A 25,000-nucleotide genomic window follows, 5' to 3' on the forward strand; every position below is an offset into this window, starting at 1 on the left:
TTGCAAGAGTGTCTCTCTCAAAATGTCCTTTTAGCGTGTCCCACGCTTCCTTAGGGGTCTTACAGCTTGTTATCAGGTACAACTGAGACGTACTCACATTCAGCACCAACACAGAAAATGCTTTTTCTTTCCTTTTTTCAAATTCTGCTCTTGCCTGTGCATTTGCTCCTTCTGCCTACGTTGTGCTCCATCTGGCACATTTCCCATAGTCCTTTAGCTTTCATCAAATGTTCCATTTGAAATTTCCACGTTTGCCCAGTTCTCTGGCCCACTCAGCTTTTCAATAAACAGTTTATCCTCCATTGTGAGTTCCACAACACTGTCTATTTCACAAAAAAAAAATTGTGTAAAACTACCTCTTTTTTTTTTTTTGCTTTAGCGAAGATCTGGGCCCATAACCTATTGAAGTTGCATGTGCTCTTTATTATATCCAAAGAAGAAGAAAAAAACAAAGAAGAAGAATGAATAACAGAACTGTAGTGACACAACTACATGGCAATACAACAGTGACACCTATTGGCAAATTACTATATTACAACAGTAACGACTCGAAAAACAGCTTGCAAAAGGTTCATACCCTTCTCAAAATTCTCTGCAAGCTCCACCTGCAAACCTTCTGCAGCAGCGGGACCTGAACAGCGAGACACAGATGCTTGTCCCTGATCTCTTGAGAAGAGGGTCAAAGGCGAACAGAGCTTTCTCATTGGAAACACTCACAATGAGTGCATTCAGAGCCCTCGAGCACCAAATGCGAAAGCTCATGACGCATAGATCATGTGTGTCCTCGGGCATGGAGGCACACACTTTCTACAACGCTCACCTGCCTTGGTCTTTCACACGCACTTCAAACAGATGGCTCCTGATGACAACAAAAGTTGGTGATGTATTCAGTATTCATCCCTTTTATACTTCCGGGCACCCGCATATGATGTCACGAGCCACGTGGACCAATAGGACTGGCATTTTTTCACACGTGCTTCATGCTGGCAGCATTCCCCATAGTGTCCGCTAGAGGACACAGCATGAGTTCCCTAGAAAGGGAAACGCACTGCTTACGCACTGCAGACATATGTTGAGGAGAGGGCCAGCTTCACGTGCTTGCCTGGGGCTGGGGGTCCTCAGCGATGCCTTATACCCAATCTAAGCTTGTGCTAGCGCCCCACCCCAGGGTGTGCATGAGTAAACCGGTTGCCAGTCCATGCCGGCACAACTGAAGCAGCAGAAACATCAAATCCTTCGCGGGAATTGCAAAGTCCTAAACACAAACTCAATGAATGAAGCTTCACAAAGAAACTTCACTTTAGTGACAGGAAGTTCGGATAATTTTACTGACTTAGATCTTTTAATCTCGTTCATCAAAATGAACAAATCTTTTTATAAGTCATTTCATTCATTTCAGCAGACTATAATTAAAATGTTACATGTTAACAGCCATATTCCCCAACACATCTCTCATGAAGTTGATCACATTTAAAATAAGAAAAATAAATAATGCAACCAAGGCCATATTATGAGAAACAGAAACAATTATTTAATTGAGGCTATGCAGTCACGGGTCCACATGGATCTGAAAACCCAAGGTCCAACCCGAGAGGGTTTGGGTCCAAAACCTCAAAGAGTGATTCGGGTTCGGTATTAGTTGCCTTGGGTCTTGGGTAATTTAAAATTAATGTGCTTTTTCCTTATGGACCCCATAAGACCCTGTCCTTTTAACAGAATTGTGCATTGGTGTTAAGTGCATTTTTGAGAAACGTACATAGAAAAGGAACATATGTTCATAACCTCGCACACAGAAATCCATCTTATAGATATGAGATCCATCAGGAAAAGCCACTCGCTTCATTACATTGCGTGTTCATGTAGAGCAGGGCTTTTCTTTTTTGTGTGCAGAATCCCTTTGCTGGAAGATGAGGTAAATACCATTGCAGAGCAGACAACATTAGCAAATCCAAAGCCAAACTCAGATATAACTTGTATCCATCAGGCAAGCAGTAATATAAAGTAATAATAAATTAAATAAATATTAAATAAATCAAAGTAATGCAGAAGCTGCCAAATCAGTCAGCAGGACACATGGATTTTTCTTTACTTACAGTCACGTTCATAAATAAATGCATTCGGGTTGGGTTGGACTCAGGTCGCATTTTTCTTTTAAAGAAAAAAATGAATACACATTGAGTTTAGTTAAGAAGTGATTCAGGTTGAGTAGTCTACAGATTTTAGGACCTGAGAAGACCTCTACTATGCAGTCTAGTTTAGATCTGAGTCATTCGTTCTTTTGTCACATCACATCCCTGTAAGCTGCAGCTGTGCAGTAAGTACTGGAAACAGAATTTATTAGTTCATCTCTTGAGTCTTCGGGTTCAAGTCATTCATTCTTTTGCCATGTGCCCGCTTCCATGACAGAAATTACAAAAATATAAATTGTAAGAAATAAAACGCTACAAATTGAGACCAATAACACCTGTTTGTATCACGGAATATAATGGGTTCTATTATATATTTTCTTGTCAGGTCACGTTGCGCCGCTGGCATCTGATGTAAACAAGTGGTGTGAGATTGAAGATGTGAATATTTAGAAGTCGTGTCATTGTGACGTCACTGAGACAGCTGTGTGTATTTGACCATTTGGGCACCCCATGTTCAGTCCTCTTTTGAAGCTTCTTTTGTACATTTAATGTTGCTTTTTAATCAAGCACATCCTGCTCTTTACTTTCTCATTCATCCATGTTTCTTTATTAATAATTTCAAATTGTCCCGCCCACTGAAAGCTGCGTGGATTATTATATATAAATACTACACATATAGGACATAAAAGGTCTGAGGTCCATTGTCTATTGTATCTGCATGAGGAAATAATTTGGCGTCACACAAAATTTACTCTCATGTGGATTCCTGTTGAATTGACAGGAATATGTGACCACACTATTAGTAATAATATTTCCTAAAAAGTATAATTTAAAATGTTTTCCAATTAAAAGATATGGAAGCTTATTTCTGCAACAGAATAAAAACAGTAATTGCAATTTTTTATCTCAATTCTGACATTTTTTCTCACAAGACATATAAACTCGGTTCTGAGAAGAAAGTCTGAATTGTTGGAGAAAAACTTGCTATTCTGAGAAGGAAAGTCTGAATTGTGAGAAAAACTTTCAACTGCAAGTAAAAGTCAGAATTAAAAGGTAATTGTGACTTTTTATCTCTCAATTCTGACTTTATTTCTTATAATTGCAAGTTTGTATCTCAGAATTTGTTCTTTTACGCTCAGAATTGCAAGAATTTATCACAATCCTGAAAAAAAGTAAATATATATACCAATTTTTATATTTCTATTCTGTGGCAGAAATAAGCTTCCATAGAAAGAAATCCAATAGTAATCACATAAAATTTCTGCATTTCTCAGAGAAACATTTGAAGTGCAATTTAGTTCCAGGGTTGATTATTAAGTCCTGAAGCTGTGTACCATCATCTATATTGGTTTTCAACTCTGAAAAAAATATTTAAAATAATCAACTGCAAAGTTAATACAAAATAAACACAAAGTCAATTATTTTTTTTTTACAATTTACATCATCCATATCACTATTGTACAAATCAAAAGTCTATATCCCAGCCAGAATTATCCAATGCTGCTTCAATGTGGGTTTCTGGCAGGAGTGATGATCCTCCGTGATCAGAGACACAGGAAACCTGTAGAAAGGTTACAGTTATTCAAACTGGACAGATGCACCATTTGAAAGGTGTGTTTGTTATATAAGTATAAGCTGAATAGAGTGCTCTCAACTCTACAGTGTTCAGTGATGCTGCTCACGTTTGGTTTTACTGGTGGAGTCATTGTGCCCTTCTGAAGTCCTTCCCAGTCGAAGCCTTCAAACCACCTGAGAAACACAACACAAGTTAATCAGTCCAGAAAATAAGCCAGCACTTAAAAACAGAACAGCATCTTCTCCTCTCCTTTGCTCTTTTCTTTTCCACTCTCATCTAATCTCACAACCCCCCCCGCCCTCCAAACACACACACAAAACACACCAATCCCTTCTCTTCCTTCTATACAAATTTATTTGATGATATGAGCAGGTCTTACATGTGTTTGCATATGTCCTTGACCCCGTTCCTCTGGCCCAGCCTCTCTGAGGGGTTCAGCCTGGAAAATGGGTGACAGATGATAGCAGACTCAGACATACAAACCCCAGAGCGTATGCACTGCTACTCTCACTGCCACTCTATCTGTCTGTCGATTATTCTATCTATCTATCTATCTATCTATCTATCTATCTATCTATCTATCTATCTATCTATCTATCTATCTATCTATCTGTCTATCTATCTGTCTGTCTGTCTGTCTGTATCTATCTATCTATCTATCTATAGATAGTCTGTCTGTCTCTCTATCTATCTATCTATCTATCTATCTATCTATCTATCTGTCTGTCTGTCTGTCTGTCTGTATCTATCTATCTATCTATCTATCTATAGATAGTCTGTCTCTCTGTCTATCTATCTATCTATCTATCTATCTATCTATCTATCTATTCTGTCTGTCTGTCTCTCTCTCTCTCTCTCTCTGTCTATCTATCTATCTATCTATCTATCTATCTATCTATCTATCTATCTATCTATCTGTCTGTCTGTATCTATCTATCTATCTGTCTGTCTGTATCTATCTATATATCTATCTATCTATCTATCTATCTGTCTATCTATCTGTCTGTCTGTCTGTCTGTCTGTCTGTATCTATCTATCTATAGATAGTCTGTCTGTCTCTCTGTCTGTCTATCTATCTATCTATCTATCTATCTGTCTCTGTCTATCTATCTATCTATCTATCTATCTATCTATCTGTCTATCTATCTGTCTGTCTGTATCTGTCTATCTATCTATCTATCTATCTATCTTTATTTTTATCTATTTTTTTATTACCTATTTATCTTTTTTCTATCTGTCTGTCTGTCTGTCTGTATCTATCTATCTATCTATCTATAGATAGTCTGTCTGTCTCTCTATCTATCTATCTATCTATCTATCTATCTATCTATCTATCTATCTATCTATCTGTCTGTCTGTCTGTCTCTCGATCTATCTATCTATCTATCTATCTATCTATCTATCTATCTATCTATCTATCTATCTATCTATCTATCTATCTGTCTGTCTGTCTCTGTCTATCTATCTGTCTGTCTATCTGTCTCTCGATCTCTGTCGATCTATCTATCTATCTATCTATCTATCTATCTATCTATCTATCTATCTATCTATCTATCTATCTATCTATCTATCTATATCTGTCTGTCTGTCTGTCTATCTATCTATCATCTATCTATCTCTATCTCTGTCTGGTCTATCTATATCTATCGATTATCTATCTATCTATCTGTCTATCTGTCTGTCTGTCTGTCTGTCTGTCTGTCTGTCTGTCTGTATCTCTATCTGTCTGTCTATATCTATCTATCTATCTATCTATCTATCTATCTGTCTGTCTATCTGATCTATCTATCTGTCTATCTATCTATCAACTGTATATGTCTGTCTGTCTGTCTGTCTGTCTGTCTGTATCTATCTATCTATCTATCTATCTTATCTATCTATCTATCTATCTATCTGTCTGTCTGTCTGTCTGTCTGTCTGTCTTTGATATTTATGTCTTTGATAATTTGGATTTATAGAAATGTGGAGTTATTTTAATGTGACTTTTTTTAATTTTTTTTTTCTCAACTTTTTTTTTCTCCCATATAGGAAACAGACACTGTGAGGAAACACTCTATTTTTACCTGCAGAGGCTCTTGATGAGATGTGCTGCAGTCCTGCTGATGGTTTTGGGGAACTCTAGCTCATCTATTCCCTTCAGAGCTGCTGTATAAACCTTCAGCTGCTCTGAGCCAGAGAACAGAGGACTGGAAATTGAAAATCAAATCTTACATTTAAAACATGTTTAGTAATCGAGGCCTAGCAGACAGGATACAGGGTCTAAAAATGTTAAGCTCATATAAAAAAAAAAAAAAAAAAAATTCCTTAAAAGCACATTTTTTAATTTAGATATAAGCTTTAAAATATCATTTTCAAGTTGGACCATTTTTAGTAGTTTATTTATTTTTTGTTCTGTAACCCAGTTTCTGCTAGTAAAGAGTCGTGTTCCTCTCATGTTGCTTCCTGTATTTTTCCACTGATACCAAGCAAAAGACACCGGAATTACTTAAAGGTACAGTACTCATGTTATGATCAGTCTCACCCTACCATGTGTAATGTTTAAAGGAATAATTCACCCAAAAATGCTTTATATGATAAATAGATTTAATTTAGGCTTTTATTAATATATAAACATTTATTAATGCACATAGAGCCCATCATATATGGTAGCAACAGAAGCTTAGCTGTGTTTTCTTGTCACATAAGAACAAACATCACTGGTTTGCCACATTTTTAATGTGCTCTATGATCAATGTTTATTTGTGAATACTAACCTAAATTAAAACTGAAATAATTATGTCAGAATTGTCTTTATTGGTTATACTTTTTAAACATTTATTTGTAGTGCTGCCCACTTTCTTGCTAACTTCAATTCTAAATTTGTTAACTTTTACTAGTTTTCCCATTTTGTTTATGCATGCTGAAGAACAAGCATGCTACAGATGCTTTGAAAATTACTATGTGTAAAAGATTTCTTTTAAAAAACTCTAGGTGTTTCATTTTGTTTCTTGGCCACCTGATGAAGGGGAAACGCAAAAATGTCACCTTTTTGTTCTCTGCACTGAATTTTGTTGGATTTTTGTCCTTGGAAATAGTGTGCATTCTTTTTCCCCCCACTCTTTTTATTAGAAAATAAACCATAACGCTTGATGCTTATATATAAACCTAAAATAGTCACTTTGACAAAAAAAAAAGGCAAGACAAGACGTCTAAAGATCCATTACCTGCCACTGAGCAGTTCATACAGCAACATCCCTAGAGCCCAGAGATCTACAGACAGACCGTGACCTTGATGCAGAATGACCTCTGGAGGCTGATAACCCACAGATCCACAGAAAGACCAGGCTCTGTGCAAAGAGCCCAACTTCTTAGCACAACCAAACCCTGTCTGATAGAGAGAGAAGCACAACTGAAGTGTTATAATAGTTAAAATGATCCAACATGAATCATCACAATCAAGTGGTTACAGGCTGCCAACTGGTTTAACTTTAAACATGGTGGAATTTGTATGTATTCAGCACCAGTTTAGCATATCCTCGCTGGTCCAGTAGCACATTTTCAGGTTTCAGGTCTCTGTGAACAATGTCTTTGGTGTGAAGTACATGAAGAGCTTCCAGCACAGACGCTGCGTAGAAGCGAACAGCGTTGTCTTGCAGTGACCCCCTGAAACATCAAATCACATAATAGACAGTCACTGTTCAGTTCAGTTCATAAGATGACATATTCACTGTTCCATTCAGTCTTTACATGTTTTATTTGTGTACATTTTTAGCTAAATGATTTCAGGTTATATAGATTAGGTATATAAATTCTTTAAAATGTGAGATTTACTCCAGATTAACTCCTTCCTTACAGTTAAGTGATTTACAAACACTTTGCGGCCAAATCACTCAAAAGAATCAGTTGAGAATTGTATGCATATATCTCTGCATGCATGCTGAGATGCTGAGACAGTATGTACCTCTCTCTCAGTAATCTCCACAGATCTCCACCTTCACAAGCCTCCATCAGCATATACAGGCACCGAGCATCTTTATACGTACAATGCAACCTGACAAAAAAACATAAAACTTTTAAATCTTACAGTCTAACACAACATTGCAACTGACACATTAAAAATCTCTTCGGAAATTAATTGACAGGCTGATATGCAAGGGCAATATCTGTATTTTGGGGACATAAGATTGGGGTGTTTTATTATTTTTTATTATTAAATTGATCAAATGTGACATTTTACATTCTTATTCTTAAATATTTAAAATAAATTATGTTGTTTTGAATTTTTGATTTATCAAATAATCCTGAAAAAAAAAAGAAATCATCATAGCTTCCACAAATACATTAAGCAGCTGTTTTCAACAAAGATAATAAGAATTGTTTCTTTAGTACCAAATCAACATTTCTGAAGGATCATGTGACTGAAGTAATGATGCTGAAAATTCAGCTTTAACATCACAGGAATAAATTACATTTCAAAATTTATTAGAATAGAAAACACTTATTTTAAATTGTAAGAATATTTCAAAATATTATAGTTTTTACAGTATTTTTGAATAAATAAATAAACACAGCTTTAGCAAGCAAGAGATATTGTAAAATCACAAAAATCTTACCAACCCCACATTTCTGAGCTTGTACAAAAGTGTATCTAATAAGGAATACAACTGCTTAAGAAGGTTTAAATTAAATGAAAAATGGGTTTCTTTGCCTGATTTCACTGGAAAACCATTTCACACCTCATTCAACAAAGAAACTTTATTAATCAAGTTTTCAGAAACCATCTACTGTACGGTATGTGCTGGCGCTTTAGAACTCAGAAACAAATTTGATGAACCTTTACTGAAACATTAAGAACTTTCTCCAAAGATGAAAAAGACTGCAGTCCTGTTCCTAGAGAGTCAATGTTCTGCAGAGTTTAGCTCCAACCCCAATTAAACACACAAATAAGTGTGTTGGAGTTAAGCTCTGCAGGACGCTGGCCCTCCAGGAGCAGGATTGGACACCCCTGTCCTATGGCGTCCTAATGGTCTGACCTTACAATAAATGGACTCTGGAGATCCATCAGGATGTGTTTCTCTGCAAGTATCCTCTCTCTTTGGCCTGGGCTCTCTATCAGCTGTTTTCTTATGGTCTTCAATGCAAACTTACAGCTGGGGTCACTCTTCAAATGGACCTAGTAACAAAAACCTTGGCTTAATTATAATTAATACATAACTTTTTTGTAAATTAAAATAAGCTTAAACTGCATGGTACAATACTCATAGAAAACTCACGAGCTGAGTGTGACCGTACTGTCCTTCCCCCAGATTACACAGCACTTGAAAACTGCAGAGAGACGTTTCACCAAACGCAGACCCATCTTCATCTGCCCTGTTTATTATATAAAGATCAAAATGACCTTTATTAACCATCACACTCGGTGGTTCATGTAAAACATGCAGATTTTAAAATCATATTAGCAGAACTTACTTCAATATGACCTTGTTGGTAGGATTTTCTCTTGCATTGCCCAAGCCTCCAGTTACTTTTTCGAAAACCCTGGATATGGACGGTGGAATGCAGCCAACGTCAGCTTTACAGCATAATTATGAATTAGTTATGTTTTTTTTTTTTTTACCCACTATGCTGTTTCCATAGCATGAATATCCATTTATCCCTCACGGCTCACACTTACTCTCTGTCTATGACCAAACATGTCACATCGCCTGCGGCAAGAGCACTCATCGACCTCTCGTCATCTCTGGAGAGCAAAGGAACAGGTCTGAGATGTTAATGTTACATGATACCTTCTGACTTGAATTTCGACGGTCCTCAGTGAAGCCACAAAGCATTCAACATGCACAAGTTTGAAGTTCTCTTCTTTTGAGCTTATGGGGAAGTTAGAAAATATTCCACAACCTACAGTACATTACATAAGTGATCTAAAAATATATATGCAACTCTTTCGTTAATAAACACGGTTGTTGTGAATTTCTCTGGTCCTATATAAACATTTAACAACAAATATCACAATCTAATTTGTTGTGTTAGATAGGTCAGAATGGGTAGTAAGCTGCGAGGTACATCTCAAAGAGTGGCGCCCCCTGCTGGTGAGGGTTGAATCTTACCCTCTCTCTCCAAAACAATCCCCTCTGGAGAGGACAGACGCCATCATACTCTCCTCACTGGCTGAGTGTTTCTCTAATACTTTCACCTAAGAACAAAAGCATGAACACTGTTATGCTTTTACTGATGGATGGATGGATGGATGGATGGATGGATGGATGGATGGATGGATGGATGGATGGATGGATGGATGGATGGATGGATAGATGTCTTTCTCACCTGGCCTTGACTCAGAATGAAGATTTTGTCTCCTGGAATTCCATTTCGAATGATATAATCACCATTACTGTATTGAGACTAAGACCAAGATAGATATGGATAAACAGGGGAAAATAAAAGCCATGGTATAAAAAAGTACATATAATGAAAATATAGTTTTTATATCTGAGTTGTGATTAATTGGTGCAAACAAACTAAAAGTTAGATTTGATCAAGCTATAGGCAGTGCTTTGAACGCTTCAAGTTGTTGAGTTTATTGCTCACATGCTGATTATGGAACAGCAGTGAAATATGATGGTGATGCTCAGTCATACACACCTCCTCCAGCGCATCAGACACTTTCATGAGAACATCCTCTGGAAACACACAGAGCAGTGCCACACTAAGAGACACAGACAAACGAGTGTCAGGAAACCAGGCAGCTAGTCTCAATCACATTAGACTGCCCTAAAGCAAATGCTAAAATACTAAACTCATGTTTTTCAGTAAACTAACAAAGCAGTGATATGTTTAAAACATACTCAATACACATAAAAATTACATTCAGAACAAATACAGATGTTTAGTTTGTTCTCTGGACTTACTACTTATAGGATTGACAGGATACACATGATTTGATACATTTAACTCTTAGTTTGTAGAGCAAACAAACCTTCAACGTCATTACATTTTTATAAGGATATGAATAAATAAAACTGAATTCGATCTAAATGCTGCATTTATTAAAATTAACATATCATGTCTTCACTGTCTAACTTTCTTATGCCTCTTTGAAAAATACTGAATTTATTAACTGCACTTTCTGGTCAGCCCCGTTGTACTTTGACATTTTCCCCGAAATACTGGTATGATCCTTCTGACATCATATTTCAGGTCATGACTTGACCATTTCTGTATAGAAGGTTCACATTTCATTTTCACCCATCAAGCTCAGTAGTTCAGCCCTGTTACGGAGGAAAATATCATAACGATCAAATACTGTTTTTAACACAAGAATAATGTGTTGATAGTTTTTAAGCCATTTTTGAAATTCTGACATTAACCCCAAAAACATTTTGAATGTAGTTTTCTGCTTTGTCAACATTAGAATTCTATATCTGGTGCCTGTCTTTCTATTGCTTTTGATTGATGTTATTGATAGTTTTTTTTTTTTTTGGATTGTGTTATGCATTTTTTTATTTGTTCTGTTTCTCTTGATTGTTTTTATTAATAGATTGTTTTATGGATTCTTTTTGCATGTATTCTAATCATATCTCTTTTTAGGGTGACTTGTAACATTCTGGCCTTTGGCTAATTCTGGTATATTTACAGAAATGTTTTATAAATGCTCAATGCCCCTGTTAACTAAACAAATAAAATCAATAAAAATAAATGTCTATGGTGGTTATGACCCTAACTTAAAATGTAAAAATTCAACAGTGAAATTTTTCCAATAAAATGTAACAATAACAAAAAATAAAATGTAAAAATAAATAAATAAATAAATAAACAAAATATAATTAATTAATTACATTTCAAAGAGCTATTTAAAAATACATAAGAATGGCCATGAATGCAGTATGCATACATATAAATAAAACAAAAAATTCCTCATTTATTTATAAAATGTAGAATTCTATTTAAGACAGCAAAAGTGTGTCTTGTAAAGGTCTATGTGAATATGGTAACAGTGGCATTAACCTGCGTAGGAAGTCCAAAGACTGTGTGATAGCGGCGAGGCCATTCCTTTGCATGATCTTCTGAAACACCTGACCCTCCAACACCCACAGCCTGCTGTTGACCAGAGCTGCACACACACACACACAAAGACTGAGAAGAACTGGATTTCCAACAGTCTGTGAACTGACGGCTCTTTGTTTTGGTGAACGACAAATATGTGATTTCTTTCCTCATGACTGTGAAGGAGAGAGATCAAAGAAGAAAGGGAGACAGTGCGGCTTTGGTGGATAGACATATAAAGACAAAAAGAGAAATTGATATGGACCATATGAATTGTATTAGACAAATAAGTATGAGATCTCTGTGGAAAACACCAGACTAGCATGGATTGAGGCTGATCAGCTATTTTGTTCATCAGCAAACATTATCTCTAAACATTCATTAATATATTTAAGCTAACATGGGATAAATTAAATTTCCAGGGTAATATGTGAGTTGCCAGGCAATGAATATCATCTGTTTGTTCCTTTTATATAACGTCTTACATAAACAAAGATCTAACCACATGAGGTTTTCTAAAAACACTGGTCAGTTGTTTGACCGTGAGACCAAAAATATTGTATATAAATTTAAAAAGAACAGCATTTATTCAAAATAGGAATCTTTTGAAATAATATACACTACTGTCCAAAAGTTTGGGGTTTGTTTGAAAGAAATTAATATTCAGCAAGAATGTGTTAAATTGATAAAAATTGATTAAAAAAATACTTATATTGTTAGAAAATATTTCTATTTTGAATAAATGCTGTTCTTTTTAACATTTTATTCATTAAAGAATCCTGAAAAAAGTTTCACCGTTTCCAAACAAATATATTAAGCAGCAAAAACTGTTTCCAACATTGATAATGAATCAGAATATAAGAGTGATTTCTGAAGGATCATGTGACACTGAAGACTGTAGGACTGGCTGCTGAAAATTCAGCTTTGCATCACAGAAAAAAATTATATTTTAAAGCATATTAAAATAGAAAACTGTTATTTCAAATTTTCACAATATTACAGTTTTTTCTCTATTTTTTATCAAATAAATGAAGCCTTGGTGAGCAGAAGAGGCATCTTAAAAAACATTAAAAATCCTACTGATGTCAAACTTTTGAATGGCAGTGTGTGTGAGTGTGTGTGTGTGTGTGTGTGTGTGTGTGTGTGTGTGTGTGTGTGTGTGTGTGTGTGTGCGTGCGTGTGTGTGTGTGTTTGTGTGTGTGTGTGTGTGTGTGTGTGTGTGTGTGTTTTTGTGTATGTGTATGCGTGTGTGCTGTTTTTTTTTTTTTTTTTTTGTTTGTATGTGTGTGTGAGTAACAATAGTTTAATTTCCTCCTAAAAAAGACATTACAAAATCTACCTTGATGATGGTTGATTTTTTTTTTGCCATTTTTTTGCCATTTTGTGTGCAGTTTATCTGCTGTTATTAACCTATGCATATCACCATTACTGTATATGTGCCTTTTGCTCAGATATCAGTATAAGCCACTGAAAAGACACACATATGTCGAACGCTATAAAATATCTAGCAAATTTACAAGTTTGACTGTTTATAAACAAAACACAAGTGAATTTTTTCAGTTCACACAAGTGAAAGTTTCAGGATTTCTGTTTCAGGTGACTCTACAATACACTGAAAACTGCTCCTCCAGAATTGTGACCTGCTTCTACCAATTTGCAATTTTTCAAAAAAATAGGGAAGAGCTAAAAATAGAGTTCACCCCCAACTAATTCCTTATTAAATCCATAGACTCTCTTGAATCAGTAATGACACAGATTAATTGACTCTGCTGTCGTTAGGTAGAGAAATACTGCAATCGTTCTGCTCTGCTCGTCCCTGCTCTCCCCTGCTACCTCTGTCTACCTCTGTTTCATCTTCTGTCCTTTCCTCTGCCGGATCTCTGGGAATAGGCTAGAATTTGAAAATTATCATTTACACCCCAAAAATGCAGAACTGGACTGCAATAAACAACATGAATACAGGTATAACTCAGACACTAGACATCTAGTGTTATAAGGTCACACACACACACACACACACACACACACACACACAATGTATATATATATATAATATATATATATATATATATATATATATATATATATATATATATATATATATATATATATATGTATATATATATATACCAAATAATTAAACAGTTTTATGGTAATTTATGGATTTTCTCATCTTTCAGTGAAGGCCATGCCTCATGTGTTGTAAAACATCTGTCCGCTGGGTTTTAATTAGAGAAAAACATTCAATTTAACATTTAATGGGGAAATATGTTAAACCCAACCCAGTTTTCTCACGTTTTGACTTGTTGCAAACATTTTTTATTCAATTCAACATAACTGAGGAATCTTAAGCAGCATGTCAAGCACAAAAACATTATTTTTTTCCCACTTTTCAAGGTCCCCTCGTCATTTTATAACAGCACAACAACTTCTTTTAGAATGTAAATGGATTTTAAAGCAAGCATATTTTATTTTATTACAGTTTCAAGGCCAGATCACTCCAAACAGCTTTGATGAGTGGGTATTATTTTTTAATCACTAATGCTTTTTTTAATCACTAACACTTAACTAAATGATTGAAATGTCTGTCAAAAAGGGCTTAATGGTCAAAGTGTGCTGTGTGTCTGTATAGGTGCCATTGAAGCATAATATATGCTTCAATGGCACCTATATATATATATATATATATATATATGTATATATATATATAGACAAAACCGATTCCAAAAAAGTTGGGACACTGTACAAATTGATGTGGAAGTTTCAAATTTCAATATTTTATTCAGAATACAAAATAGATGACATATCAAATGTTTAAACTGAGAAAATGTATCATTTTAAGGGAAAAAGTAAATTGATTTTAAATTTCATGGCATCAACACATCTCAAAAAAGTTGAGACAAGGCCATGTTTACCACTGTGTGGCATCACCTCTTCTTTTTATAACAGTCTGCAAACGTCTGGGGACTGAGGAGACAAGTTGCTCAAGTTTAGGAATAGGAATGTTGTCCCATTCTTGTCTAATACAGGCTTCTAGTTGCTCAACTGTCTTAGGTCTTCTTTGTCGCATCTTCCTCTTTATGATGCGGCAAATGTTTTCTATGGGTGAAAGATCTGGACTTCAGGCTGGCCATTTCAGTACCCGGATCCTTCTTCTACGCAGCCATGATGTTGTAATTGATGCAGTATGTGGTCTGGCATTGTCATGTTGGAAAATGAAAGAGACGACGTCTGGATGGGAGCATATGTTGTTCTAGAACTTGAATATACCTTTCAGCATTGATGGTGCTTTTCCAGATGTGTAAGCTGCCCATGCCACACGCACTCATGCAACCCCATACCATCAGAGATGCAGGCTTCTGAACTGAGCGCTGATAACAACTTGGGTTGTCCTTGTCCTCTTTAGTCCGGATGACATGGCATCCCAGTTTTCCAAAAAGAACTTCAAATTTTGATTCGTCTGACCACAGAACAGTTTTCCACTTCGCCACAGTCCATTTTAAATGACCCTTGGCCCAGAGAAAACGCCTGCGCTTCTGGATCATGTTTATATATGGCATCTTTTTTGACCTATAGAGTTTTAGCTGGCAACGACGAATGGCACGGTGGATTGTGTTCACCGACAATGTTTTCTGGAAGTATTCCTGAGCCCATGTTGTGATTTCCATTACAGTAGCACTCCTGTATGTGATGCAGTGCCGTCTAAGGGCCTGAAGATCACGGGCATCCAGTATGGTTTTCCGGCCTTGACCCTTACACACAGAGATTGTTCCAGATTCTCTGAATCTTTGGATGATATTATGCACTGTAGATGATGATAACTTCAAACTCTTTGGAAATTTTTCTCTGAGAAACTCCTTTCTGATATTGCTCCACTATTTTTCGCTGCAGCATTGGGGGAATTGGTGATCCTCTGCCCACCTTGACTTCTGAGAGACACTGCCACTCTGAGAGGTTCTTTTTATACCCAATCATGTTGTCAGTTGACCTAATAAGTTGCAAAATGGTCCTCCAGCTGTTCCTTATATGTACATTTAACTTTTCTGGCCTCTTATTGTTACCTGTCGCAACTTTTTTGGAATGTGTAGCTCTCATGAAATCCAAAATGAGCCAATATTTGGCATGACTTTTTAAAATGTCTCACTTTCAACATTTGATATGTTATCTATATTCTATTGTGAATAAAATATAAGTTTATGAGATTTGTAAATTATTCCATTCCTTTTTTACTCACAATTTGTACAGTGTCCCAACTTTTTTGGAATCGGGTTTGTATATATATATTTATTTAAAAAGCTGTCACTAAACATAAGACCTGAACAAAGCTGAAGAAAAGAGTTGAGGAAAGCTTGATGAGAGGCTTAAAATAAAAAGGGGCGAGAGGGAACAGATAGTCTGAAAATTCAGAAGGAGAAGCTGAGAGGGGGAAATAAAAGAAAAACGTGAAAGTAGAAAAGGATATTGACTGAAAGATGAAAATGGCACACAATCAAGGCAGACACTCTCTGTAGAAGAAAAGAAAGATCTGGTAAATGATCTGACTTGATTGGATCCTCCATTCACTCTCAATCCATCTTTTTTAGCCCATTCGCTTTCTTTCAGACTTTATTCCTTGCTTTTTTTATTCTATGTCTTGCTATGACCCTCTATTAAAATTAATAGGTCAAGCTGATGCCCCGGTGGCTCAGACTGGACTCAAGAGAGGATATGAAATGAGAGAGATAAGAGGTGTAGAGAGATTCATAAATCAAAGCATGGTATGGTGATACATCTCAGAAATGAACATTAATTCATCTATCTGATAAAGATATCTTCTTTAGGGTGGGAGAAAAACACACAAAATATATTTTCTTTACAGAAACCTTTGTATTTAACATGCAACTAACATGTTCAACATGTTAATATAAAAAAAATACCTATACCTTTCCATTTACATTTTTTTTTTTCATATTTTTTCACTTTATTTCTCACAATTGTGACTATATATCCCACAATGTGATGTCATATCTCACTATGTGATTCTCACAATTGCGACTATGTGTTTTTCACAGTGTAACTATACAGTATATTTTGCAATTGCAACTTTATTTAATTGTGACTATATCTCACAACTGTGACTTTTTCTCGCAGTGACATTTTCTTTCTCACAATTGCGACTTTGTTTCACAGTGAATAGTGAAATAGTGAAGTGACATGAAACTGCATGTTTCACAATTGTTTGTTGTTATTTGTAGTAATTGTGACTTTATAACTCAGAATGTCATTTTATAACTAACATTTGTGCTTTGTTTTGCAATGTAACTGTATATTTTGCAATTGCAACTTAATTTAAAGTAATAATTGTGACTTTCTATCTCATAATGTCACTTTATATATTACAATTTCAGCATTGTTTCACACTGTAACTGTATATTTCTCAATTGCAACTTTTTTTGTAGTTTCTGTGACTTTATATCTCATAATGTCACTTTATATGTCACAACTGCAGCATTGTTTTGCAATGTAACTGTATTTCACAATTACAACTTTTTGTTTCACATTTAAACTTCATATTTCACAACTGTAACTTTATTTGAAGTAATTGTGATTTTATATCTCACCGTGTCATTTTATATCTCACATTTGCGACTTTGTGTTTCGCAATGTACACTAACTGAACACTTTACAATTGCAACTTTATTTGAAGTATTTGTGACTTTTTGTTTTGCAGTGTCATGTTATATGTCACATTGTGTTATACATGCAACTGTATATTTCCCAATTGCAACTTTATGTAACACTTTCTATGAAGCACGTATTTATAATACATTATAAGAGTATTCTTAAGGCATTATAATGAATGTATAATGTATTATAAAAAAAAACTTAAAATGTTGTATCATCTCATGAGTAATCATAACAACAGTTTTAATGCATTATAATATTAACTTATTTGTGGTTATTGCTTTTAAGATTATGATAATTATAGACAATTAACTTACAATGGATTGTATTTCCCATAGACATAATGTATTATAAGTCTCATGTCTTTCAACTGTTAACTTGTTACTTTTCTTAAAGCAGTTATAAATAACAACAACAACAATGACAACAACAATAATAATTAAAATAACCTTTTTTCTTAAACAGCCATAAGATCGGATATCTGGTCAGATGAATGTGTAACATGGCACATTTGATTTTAACTATATTTATTGTAATATCAGTAAGATACTGTAGAGATCTTAAATAAATAATGTCAAGATATCAGACTTATAATCCACTATAAATTAAGTGAATTTAACATGGTGTTTATTGCATGTTATAAATAATCATACTCATAACACTAATAAGTATGTTTTATAATGTATTATAATTGTTGTTATCATTACTTATGAGATGATACTGTACAACATATTATATAATCATAGAAAGTGTTGCCCAACTTTATGTATCACAATTACAACTTTGTGTTTCACATTGCGACTTTATATTTCACAATTGCAACTTAATTTGTAGTAATAATTGTGATATCTCGCAATGTCTCTTTATATTTAACAATTTCAACATTGTTTCACACTGCAGCTGTATATTTCACAGTTGCAATAGTATTTGTAATAATCGCGACTTTATATATCGCAGTGCCATTTTACATATCACATTATCTCACATGTATATTTCAAAATTCAATAAATAAGTTGCATTTTTTTTAGTGTACAGCATCAGATAATGATGTGTGTGTGTGTGTGTGTGTGTGTGTGTGTGTGTGTGTGTGTGTGGATGCACACATGTATGTCAATACCTGTGACAGTAGTGGAGCAGGTGTGGTTATGAATAAGGGCCAGCTCTTCAAACATCATCCCCGGCTCAATGATGTGCAGCCTCTGGCCAGCCCTGGATGCCTCCAGTTTTCCCTCTGTTACCACACACACACACACACACACAGACACACACACACGTCATCTACAGCCCTGAAGGTTGCCGGGGGTGACAGGTGTTGAGCGACAACATGACTGTCACATAGACAGATGATCTGACTCATCACAGATTAGGCACGGAGATGCTCAGAGCCCAAACAACCCAGAACATCAGGACCAATACTGTCCTCCTTTAACGAATCACGGCTGGACTTAGCACAGCTCACAGACAGGTATTGATGAACACTTTAATGGATGGTAATAGATCTCACTCCTGGTCTCCATCCCTTTTTTTTTTTTTTTTTTTTCACTTGCAACCTGGATATTTAGACTTGCACTGACATTTTAAAACTCATTTCGCCTCACATAACCAGCAGGAATGTTTTCTCTCTGTCTTCCTAGAAACAGGTCAGTCTCACACTTCTCCTGCTATACCTGCCTGATCCTGCAAACACTATGGGAGGTGCATACTAATTAATGTGCCTCACTCAGAGAGAGGAACAGACTGAATGAGTGTCTGAAGTACACTTGTGATATTAGTCAAGGTTTCTGACACAAAATAAATTTTTATGACTATTTTACACCTCTTTATCCTTAGGATTAAACAGACTTTTTATTATTTAAATTTTTTTGGCTACTGTATCTTTAAGAATTCTATGTGAAGTGACATCTTTGCTGCTTGTTCTTGATTTTAGCTGGACTAAAGCACTGGCAAAGTCTTTTTTTAATGCCATGTAAATGCTTCAGTCTAACTGAAATTGTGCGATTTTTGTAAAGTCACACTGATAAATATGGATAATGAGAAACTAAAATGTACATGCATCAAAAACAGTAATATTGTGAAATATTATTACAATTTTAAATAACTTTTCAATTTTAATCCTATTGTTTAAATTGTGATAAAAATGTTATTCCTGTGATAGCAAAGCAGAATTTTTGCTGCTGTTTGCTCCTCAAGAGACATTTCTTATTATTATCGATGTTGAAAAGTTGTTCTGCTTCATATTTTGTGGAAATCATGAGATACATTTTTTTTCAGGATTTTTTGATGAAAGAAACAGCATTTATTTGAAATAGAAAGAAAAATTATTTGCTGTCACTTTCGATCATTTTAGGATAAAAGTACTGACAGCAATCTTTTGAACTCTTTTAAAAAATATAAAAAAAGGGTGTCTTGTTCTGGAGTTTATTTCAATTTTAGGCTGATTTTGTATTTTATCACAAATTGTTTTCTCACAAACAACAGCTTTTGCAGAGAGGCTATTATTGGTAGACAGCGAAGCACATGCATATCAGATATAAAACCAAACCCACAACCTGCAAATGCTGTTATTCATTTCAAATACAAAGAGGATGTTTACATAGAACATCTTAAAAGCACAGTAGCAAAATTATTATATTATATTATATTATATTATATTATATTATATTATATTATATTATATTAAGGGATTAAGGGGATTTAACTCCATTAATAGTCAGATCGGGCCATGATGATTGTGATTTATATGTAAAGAGAACATAAAGAGCTGGAGGGCAACTAAAAGCTGAAAGCAAAACATAAGCACTCATCTCACTGCAAACCAGAATGAGTATTAAAGAGCCACAGAAATAAATTATTCACAATACGCCTGGAGGCATAACTGGACCTCGGCTGATAAAGAGTGACTTCTGAGCACTGGGTTCTAAGATAACCATGTAAGCACTGGGATCTGTGAATGTTCAGACATGCTCGCAGATCGACATGCAGTTTGAGTCCAAAGACAGCTTCTTCTATTCTGAGAGGTATTATGAAGCTAGAGTAGCTCTCTCATTCTCACACTCTTGCTCACCTTCAACTATGTATGCTTGGGTCCCATTATCCTCTTCCTGGACAACACTCACACCCTGTTTGAGTGTTATGGGATAGACAGAATCCACCAAACAGCGCATCTGATCCCTGATTAGATATTTCATACACTCGTTTTCTGCTAGAGCTGATTCTATCAGCCGCTGTGACCTGAAATAAATAAAGACACATCAAGAGTTCCACTGGGGAAATGTAGGCAACAAGAGAATGAGTTGAGATTTTAGGCAGGTTCTTACTCTTGACTCTTGCTGTAGCTGATTGGTGGGTTTTGTAAGACTAGTTTCGGCTCCACGGTAACTGGTTCTGTTAGCAGAGCTTTTCTCCTCACTCTCAGGGAAGAAGCACGTTGTTGACCTAAATGCAAATGAAATGAGTGTAAAGATGAATAATAGGATGTTTTTATAAGATTAAAAAGACTGGGTTGTTACCTCTGAACTCGGTGCAGCTTGCTGATGCATAATGCATATACAAATAAAGTCAGATTTGTTTTGCCGTAGATTATTATGGCTGCACTAATGTGTTCTTCTTTCGTCCTTGACTTAATGTCTGCTGGGATTCTGTAGTTTCTCAACATTTAGAATCGTATTTAATTTAAAACTCAATTAACATAAACTTCAAATGGCAGTGTAAGATTTAAATCTGTGCGCAGCTGTGTGTGAACCCATACAGATCAGATGATCAGACAGATGGCCACAATGTCAAAGAATAATAAGATGAACGCAACTCTTTAGTGAAAGAGACATCATTTGCCTAATTAAAAATGCATACATGTTTGAGTAGATATTTTTATTCCATAATGGTTTGCTCTGTTTTAGTATTGGACTGTCTTTAAGAATTGGCGTTTACTTTAAGAATGTAAGAAAGATGGAGCAACACCGTTTTTGACCATTCTGTTTATTTTGTTTGTCTTTATTGCACAAGACCTTACAGTAAACAGTTGAATCCTGAATAAAGAGCAGAGTCAGTTCACCGTATGCTCTTCTGTATCATCTGCACCACAACGATTCACTGTTTCTACGTGTGTTTATCTTTGATTTGAAAGAAAACAGTGCATCCTTGTGGCGCGGATGATACAGAAGATCATACACAGCATTCGGTGATATGGAGAGACACAGAGGAGACTGTTGACAAAGGAATTTGTTGAATAAAGTTGTTATTTTTGTTTTCTTCGCTTACAAAAAGTGTTCCCGTCGCTTCATATAACCCAGATTGCATGTCTGATGGCAGATGGAGTATTCTGAAGACAACTTTCATACCTTTTATGGACCTTGACACTGTTATTTATATGGCAGTCTATGAGACAGTCACAGGCCTCCCGGTTTTCATCCAAAATATCTTAAATTGTGTTCCGAAGACGAACTGAGCATTTACGGGTTTGGAACGACATGGGGGTAAGTGATTAATGACAAAATTTTCATTTTGGGGTGGAGTATCCCTTTAAGTCTCTACAATATTTAGTAGTAGCTTATCAGTAGTGACTGTCAGTTTATGTGCATATGGCAGAAATATGTAAAAATCAATTAAACACGAAATCAAACAGACGATGAACACTATTAACAGCAATAATTATATGATGCAACCAAACTTATAGCACAATTTGGTAGTTCTGTATTTTGTTTAGCGTTGGCATTAAGTGCTCCGAACACATCAACAAGCAAGCAAAGTCTTATTTAAGGGTGATACTCTCATTCTAGATGATACACAAGTAGCTGAACTGCAACAGGCTATGAAGGAAATGCTGATCCATAATATAGATAATATCATATATCTACAATTATACAGAGATCAATGAACGAAAAGCAAGTAACAAATGGGGTTAATCACTCGACTTTCACAATTTGCTTGACATTTAGTTGTGATAGGCTACTGTGTATAAATAATAAGTGACATAAATGAATTCTCATCATTTTAATTCATATTTAATTATAGTTATTGTCTATTCTTAATAGGATAGCAATGTGTGAAGAATTGCCTGCACTCTCAATCGAAATGATGATTTAATCGCTGTAATAGTAAGTGCACCTTTAAAATCACATTTTAACAAAGATATATATATATATATATATATATATATATATATATATATATATATATATATATATATATATATATATATATATGCATAATGAAGCTGCTTTTTGTACCCGCCGCTGAGAGCCGCAGACGGTCGAGCTCGTCCTGCAGGCGGCGGATCAGATCATCTTTAGCGTCCAGCTCGAGCTCCAGCTCGTCGATGAGAGCGTCTCTCTGCCGTAACTCCTCAATCTTCAGCTGAAGTGCGAACTGAAGATCTCTGAGAGTCCCCATGAGCCCTGCGCGAGGGACACAGAGGGGCTGATGCGTGCGCGCGTTTAGGTGAGATAACTGGACAATTCTACAGAATGAAATTAACGGCAGTCAAAACTGAAGTTGCTCTGAAATTATTAGTCTCCAAAACTCATCGACTGTATTACCGAGGCGCAACCAGCGCTGCATATTAATCCAAACAGATTAAGCCACAGCAAAACAAATTTCATTTTTAATTTCTTTACAAACTGGACTGACAATAAGCGATAACTGAGAAGACATTTAGGCTTCCTGAAAAATATAAGCAAGGAACATATGGGACTTACAAACAGACCGAAGGCAATAAATATCTCCTCTGGAGTGATAGAGCTGGTCAGCTTTAGGAATACTGAAGAAATCCAGAGTGTGAATGTTTGAATCATGCCTTCACCGCACGCGCGCTGATCTGACACACACACACACACACAAACACACACAGAGAGAGAGAGAGAGAGAGAGAGAGAGAGAGAGAGAGAGGGGGGATGTGGGCAGGGCTCAATCTAATAGCTACACAGCCTAGATTACATTTACAGAGAACTAAACGCTATTTTGACGAGTTGCATACAACAGCGCAACAAAATAAACCGTTTTCATTGCATTCAAGCTCGGTTGCACTAAAAATTATTTATCAATGACTATGCCGACAACATGTAGCATTATAGCATATTTATATATAAATATATATATATATATATATATATATATATATATATATATATATAAAAAAAAGGGCCTGATGTAATTTTCAAAAATGTGCTTTTGGCTCGATTAATTGATCTTACAAAACACAAAATTTTAATAATGACGTGTTTTTAATAATTGTGTTTTATAGGCGTAAATGCTAATAACCCTGACAGTAAAAGTTGATTGATTGATTGATTGATTGATTGATTGATTGATTGATTGATTGATTGATTTTTGGGGATCTATGTTGTATATTATCTTGAGGTTTAAAAATTTTGTGTCTGTGTAGATGTGTAGGCTATATATATAGCCTGAAGCCTATGTATGTATATTGTGTGTGTGTGTGTGTGTGTGTGTGTGTGTGTGTGTGTGTGTGTGTGTGTGTGTGTGCGCGTGTGTGCGTGTGTGCGTGTGTGTGTGTGTGTGTACACTTAATCAGGTGACTGTGTCATACGACGAACAGATTGTTTAAATGGACTCTGATGTGTTTGTAGTTTGACAAGTGATGAAGGCCGCAACACGTCTGTGTACGGAGTTGTTTTTAATGTAAAGTAATGTGAGAATAAAGGCTTTTTATTTTTCATTATATTTTCAAGTGCCTTGGCATTATGAGTTTTTTTATGAATTAAGAAATCCTGCATCCAAAGAGCACCGATTTATGGACTTTATACCCCAGCAGCATTTTTTGAGCTTGATTGATTGATTGATTCATTTGCACAATAATGGTGTTTTGGGGTCTTAAAACACAAACAGGTTTCAAAGAGCAAGTTTTTATCATCTTCGTGTAAACTGAAAACGGGAATTTGTGAAAATGGTGATGGCATGCAAATGTGTATATTGTGTAGAGGTGTGTAGTGTTACTTTACAAAGTGACTTCGCCAACTACTGGCCTGGCATGCATAATACAGAGCTTTTAGTCATTTTTGAGGATTCACATGAATGGGGATCATTTTGACAACATTGTCATCTGAGCAGAAAAACATATCTAAAACACAGAGGAAAAACATTTCTGCATTTAATACAACTGTTGTTGTGTACCCTCAAAGGTGTAAATACAGTAGGATAATCAGTAATTACTGTAAAAAAATAAAAAAAGGCATATTTAAGGTAGCTTTTGTAACAACATTTAACTGTGGAAATAGTCACTTCTTTTTGGACTCAGGTCAAAAAGTCCACTGTGCATTCTTTTTTTCCAAGCTGAGTAAACAGTTGATAAAAACATCTAATTTGCGGTCATTTTAAATTTAGATTTGGAGTCTTGATTTGGAGAATTAGACGTGACTAAAAGCGGAGTGGATCTGTTTCCATTATTTTCACATATAAATATAGCCCACATGTGTTATTAATGGGAACGCAGGCAGTGTATGCTCTTCTGTGTCAGCCGCGCCACAAGGATATGTTTTCTACATGTATTTACACTTTGATTTGAAAGAAATCAGCGCATCCTTGTGGCGCGGCTGACACAGAAGAGCATACACTGCTTGAGTTCAGCGGATATTCTCCAAAATGGCGCTACGGT

The 25,000-nt window shown here is 35.5% G+C and overlaps 1 protein-coding gene across 3 annotated transcripts; it reads right to left on the reverse strand.

The window, feature by feature from the left end:
• Nucleotides 1-1,463: 1,463 nt before the first annotated feature.
• Nucleotides 1,464-23,244, reverse strand: LOC109075498 (cGMP-dependent protein kinase 1-like). 3 transcript variants are annotated; one of them, XM_042762789.1, is made up of 20 exons: nucleotides 23,085-23,241; nucleotides 22,617-22,846; nucleotides 20,709-20,826; nucleotides 20,456-20,622; nucleotides 18,509-18,622; nucleotides 11,689-11,794; nucleotides 10,327-10,390; nucleotides 10,009-10,086; nucleotides 9,792-9,877; nucleotides 9,359-9,424; nucleotides 9,154-9,222; nucleotides 8,958-9,054; nucleotides 8,718-8,857; nucleotides 7,646-7,735; nucleotides 7,206-7,347; nucleotides 6,909-7,072; nucleotides 5,769-5,891; nucleotides 4,085-4,144; nucleotides 3,812-3,878; nucleotides 1,468-3,690 (listed from the first exon to the last, which is right to left on the reverse strand). In XM_042762789.1, the coding sequence occupies exons 2-20, from the start codon at nucleotides 22,777-22,779 to the stop codon at nucleotides 3,595-3,597; spliced, it is 2,010 nt and encodes a 669-aa protein (XP_042618723.1). In that variant the 5' UTR covers nucleotides 22,780-22,846; nucleotides 23,085-23,241; the 3' UTR covers nucleotides 1,468-3,594. The 3 variants fall into 3 exon arrangements, with proteins under 3 accessions (XP_042618724.1, XP_042618723.1, XP_042618722.1); XM_042762788.1 differs by having other exon boundaries at nucleotides 1,525-3,690; nucleotides 22,617-22,784; nucleotides 23,085-23,244; XM_042762790.1 differs by lacking the exon at nucleotides 22,617-22,846 and having other exon boundaries at nucleotides 1,464-3,690; nucleotides 23,085-23,240.
• Between the last annotated feature and the right edge of the window lie 1,756 nt (nucleotides 23,245-25,000).

Source organism: Cyprinus carpio, chromosome A8 (assembly GCF_018340385.1).
Source record: "Cyprinus carpio isolate SPL01 chromosome A8, ASM1834038v1, whole genome shotgun sequence".
Taxonomy (NCBI): domain Eukaryota; kingdom Metazoa; phylum Chordata; class Actinopteri; order Cypriniformes; family Cyprinidae; genus Cyprinus; species Cyprinus carpio.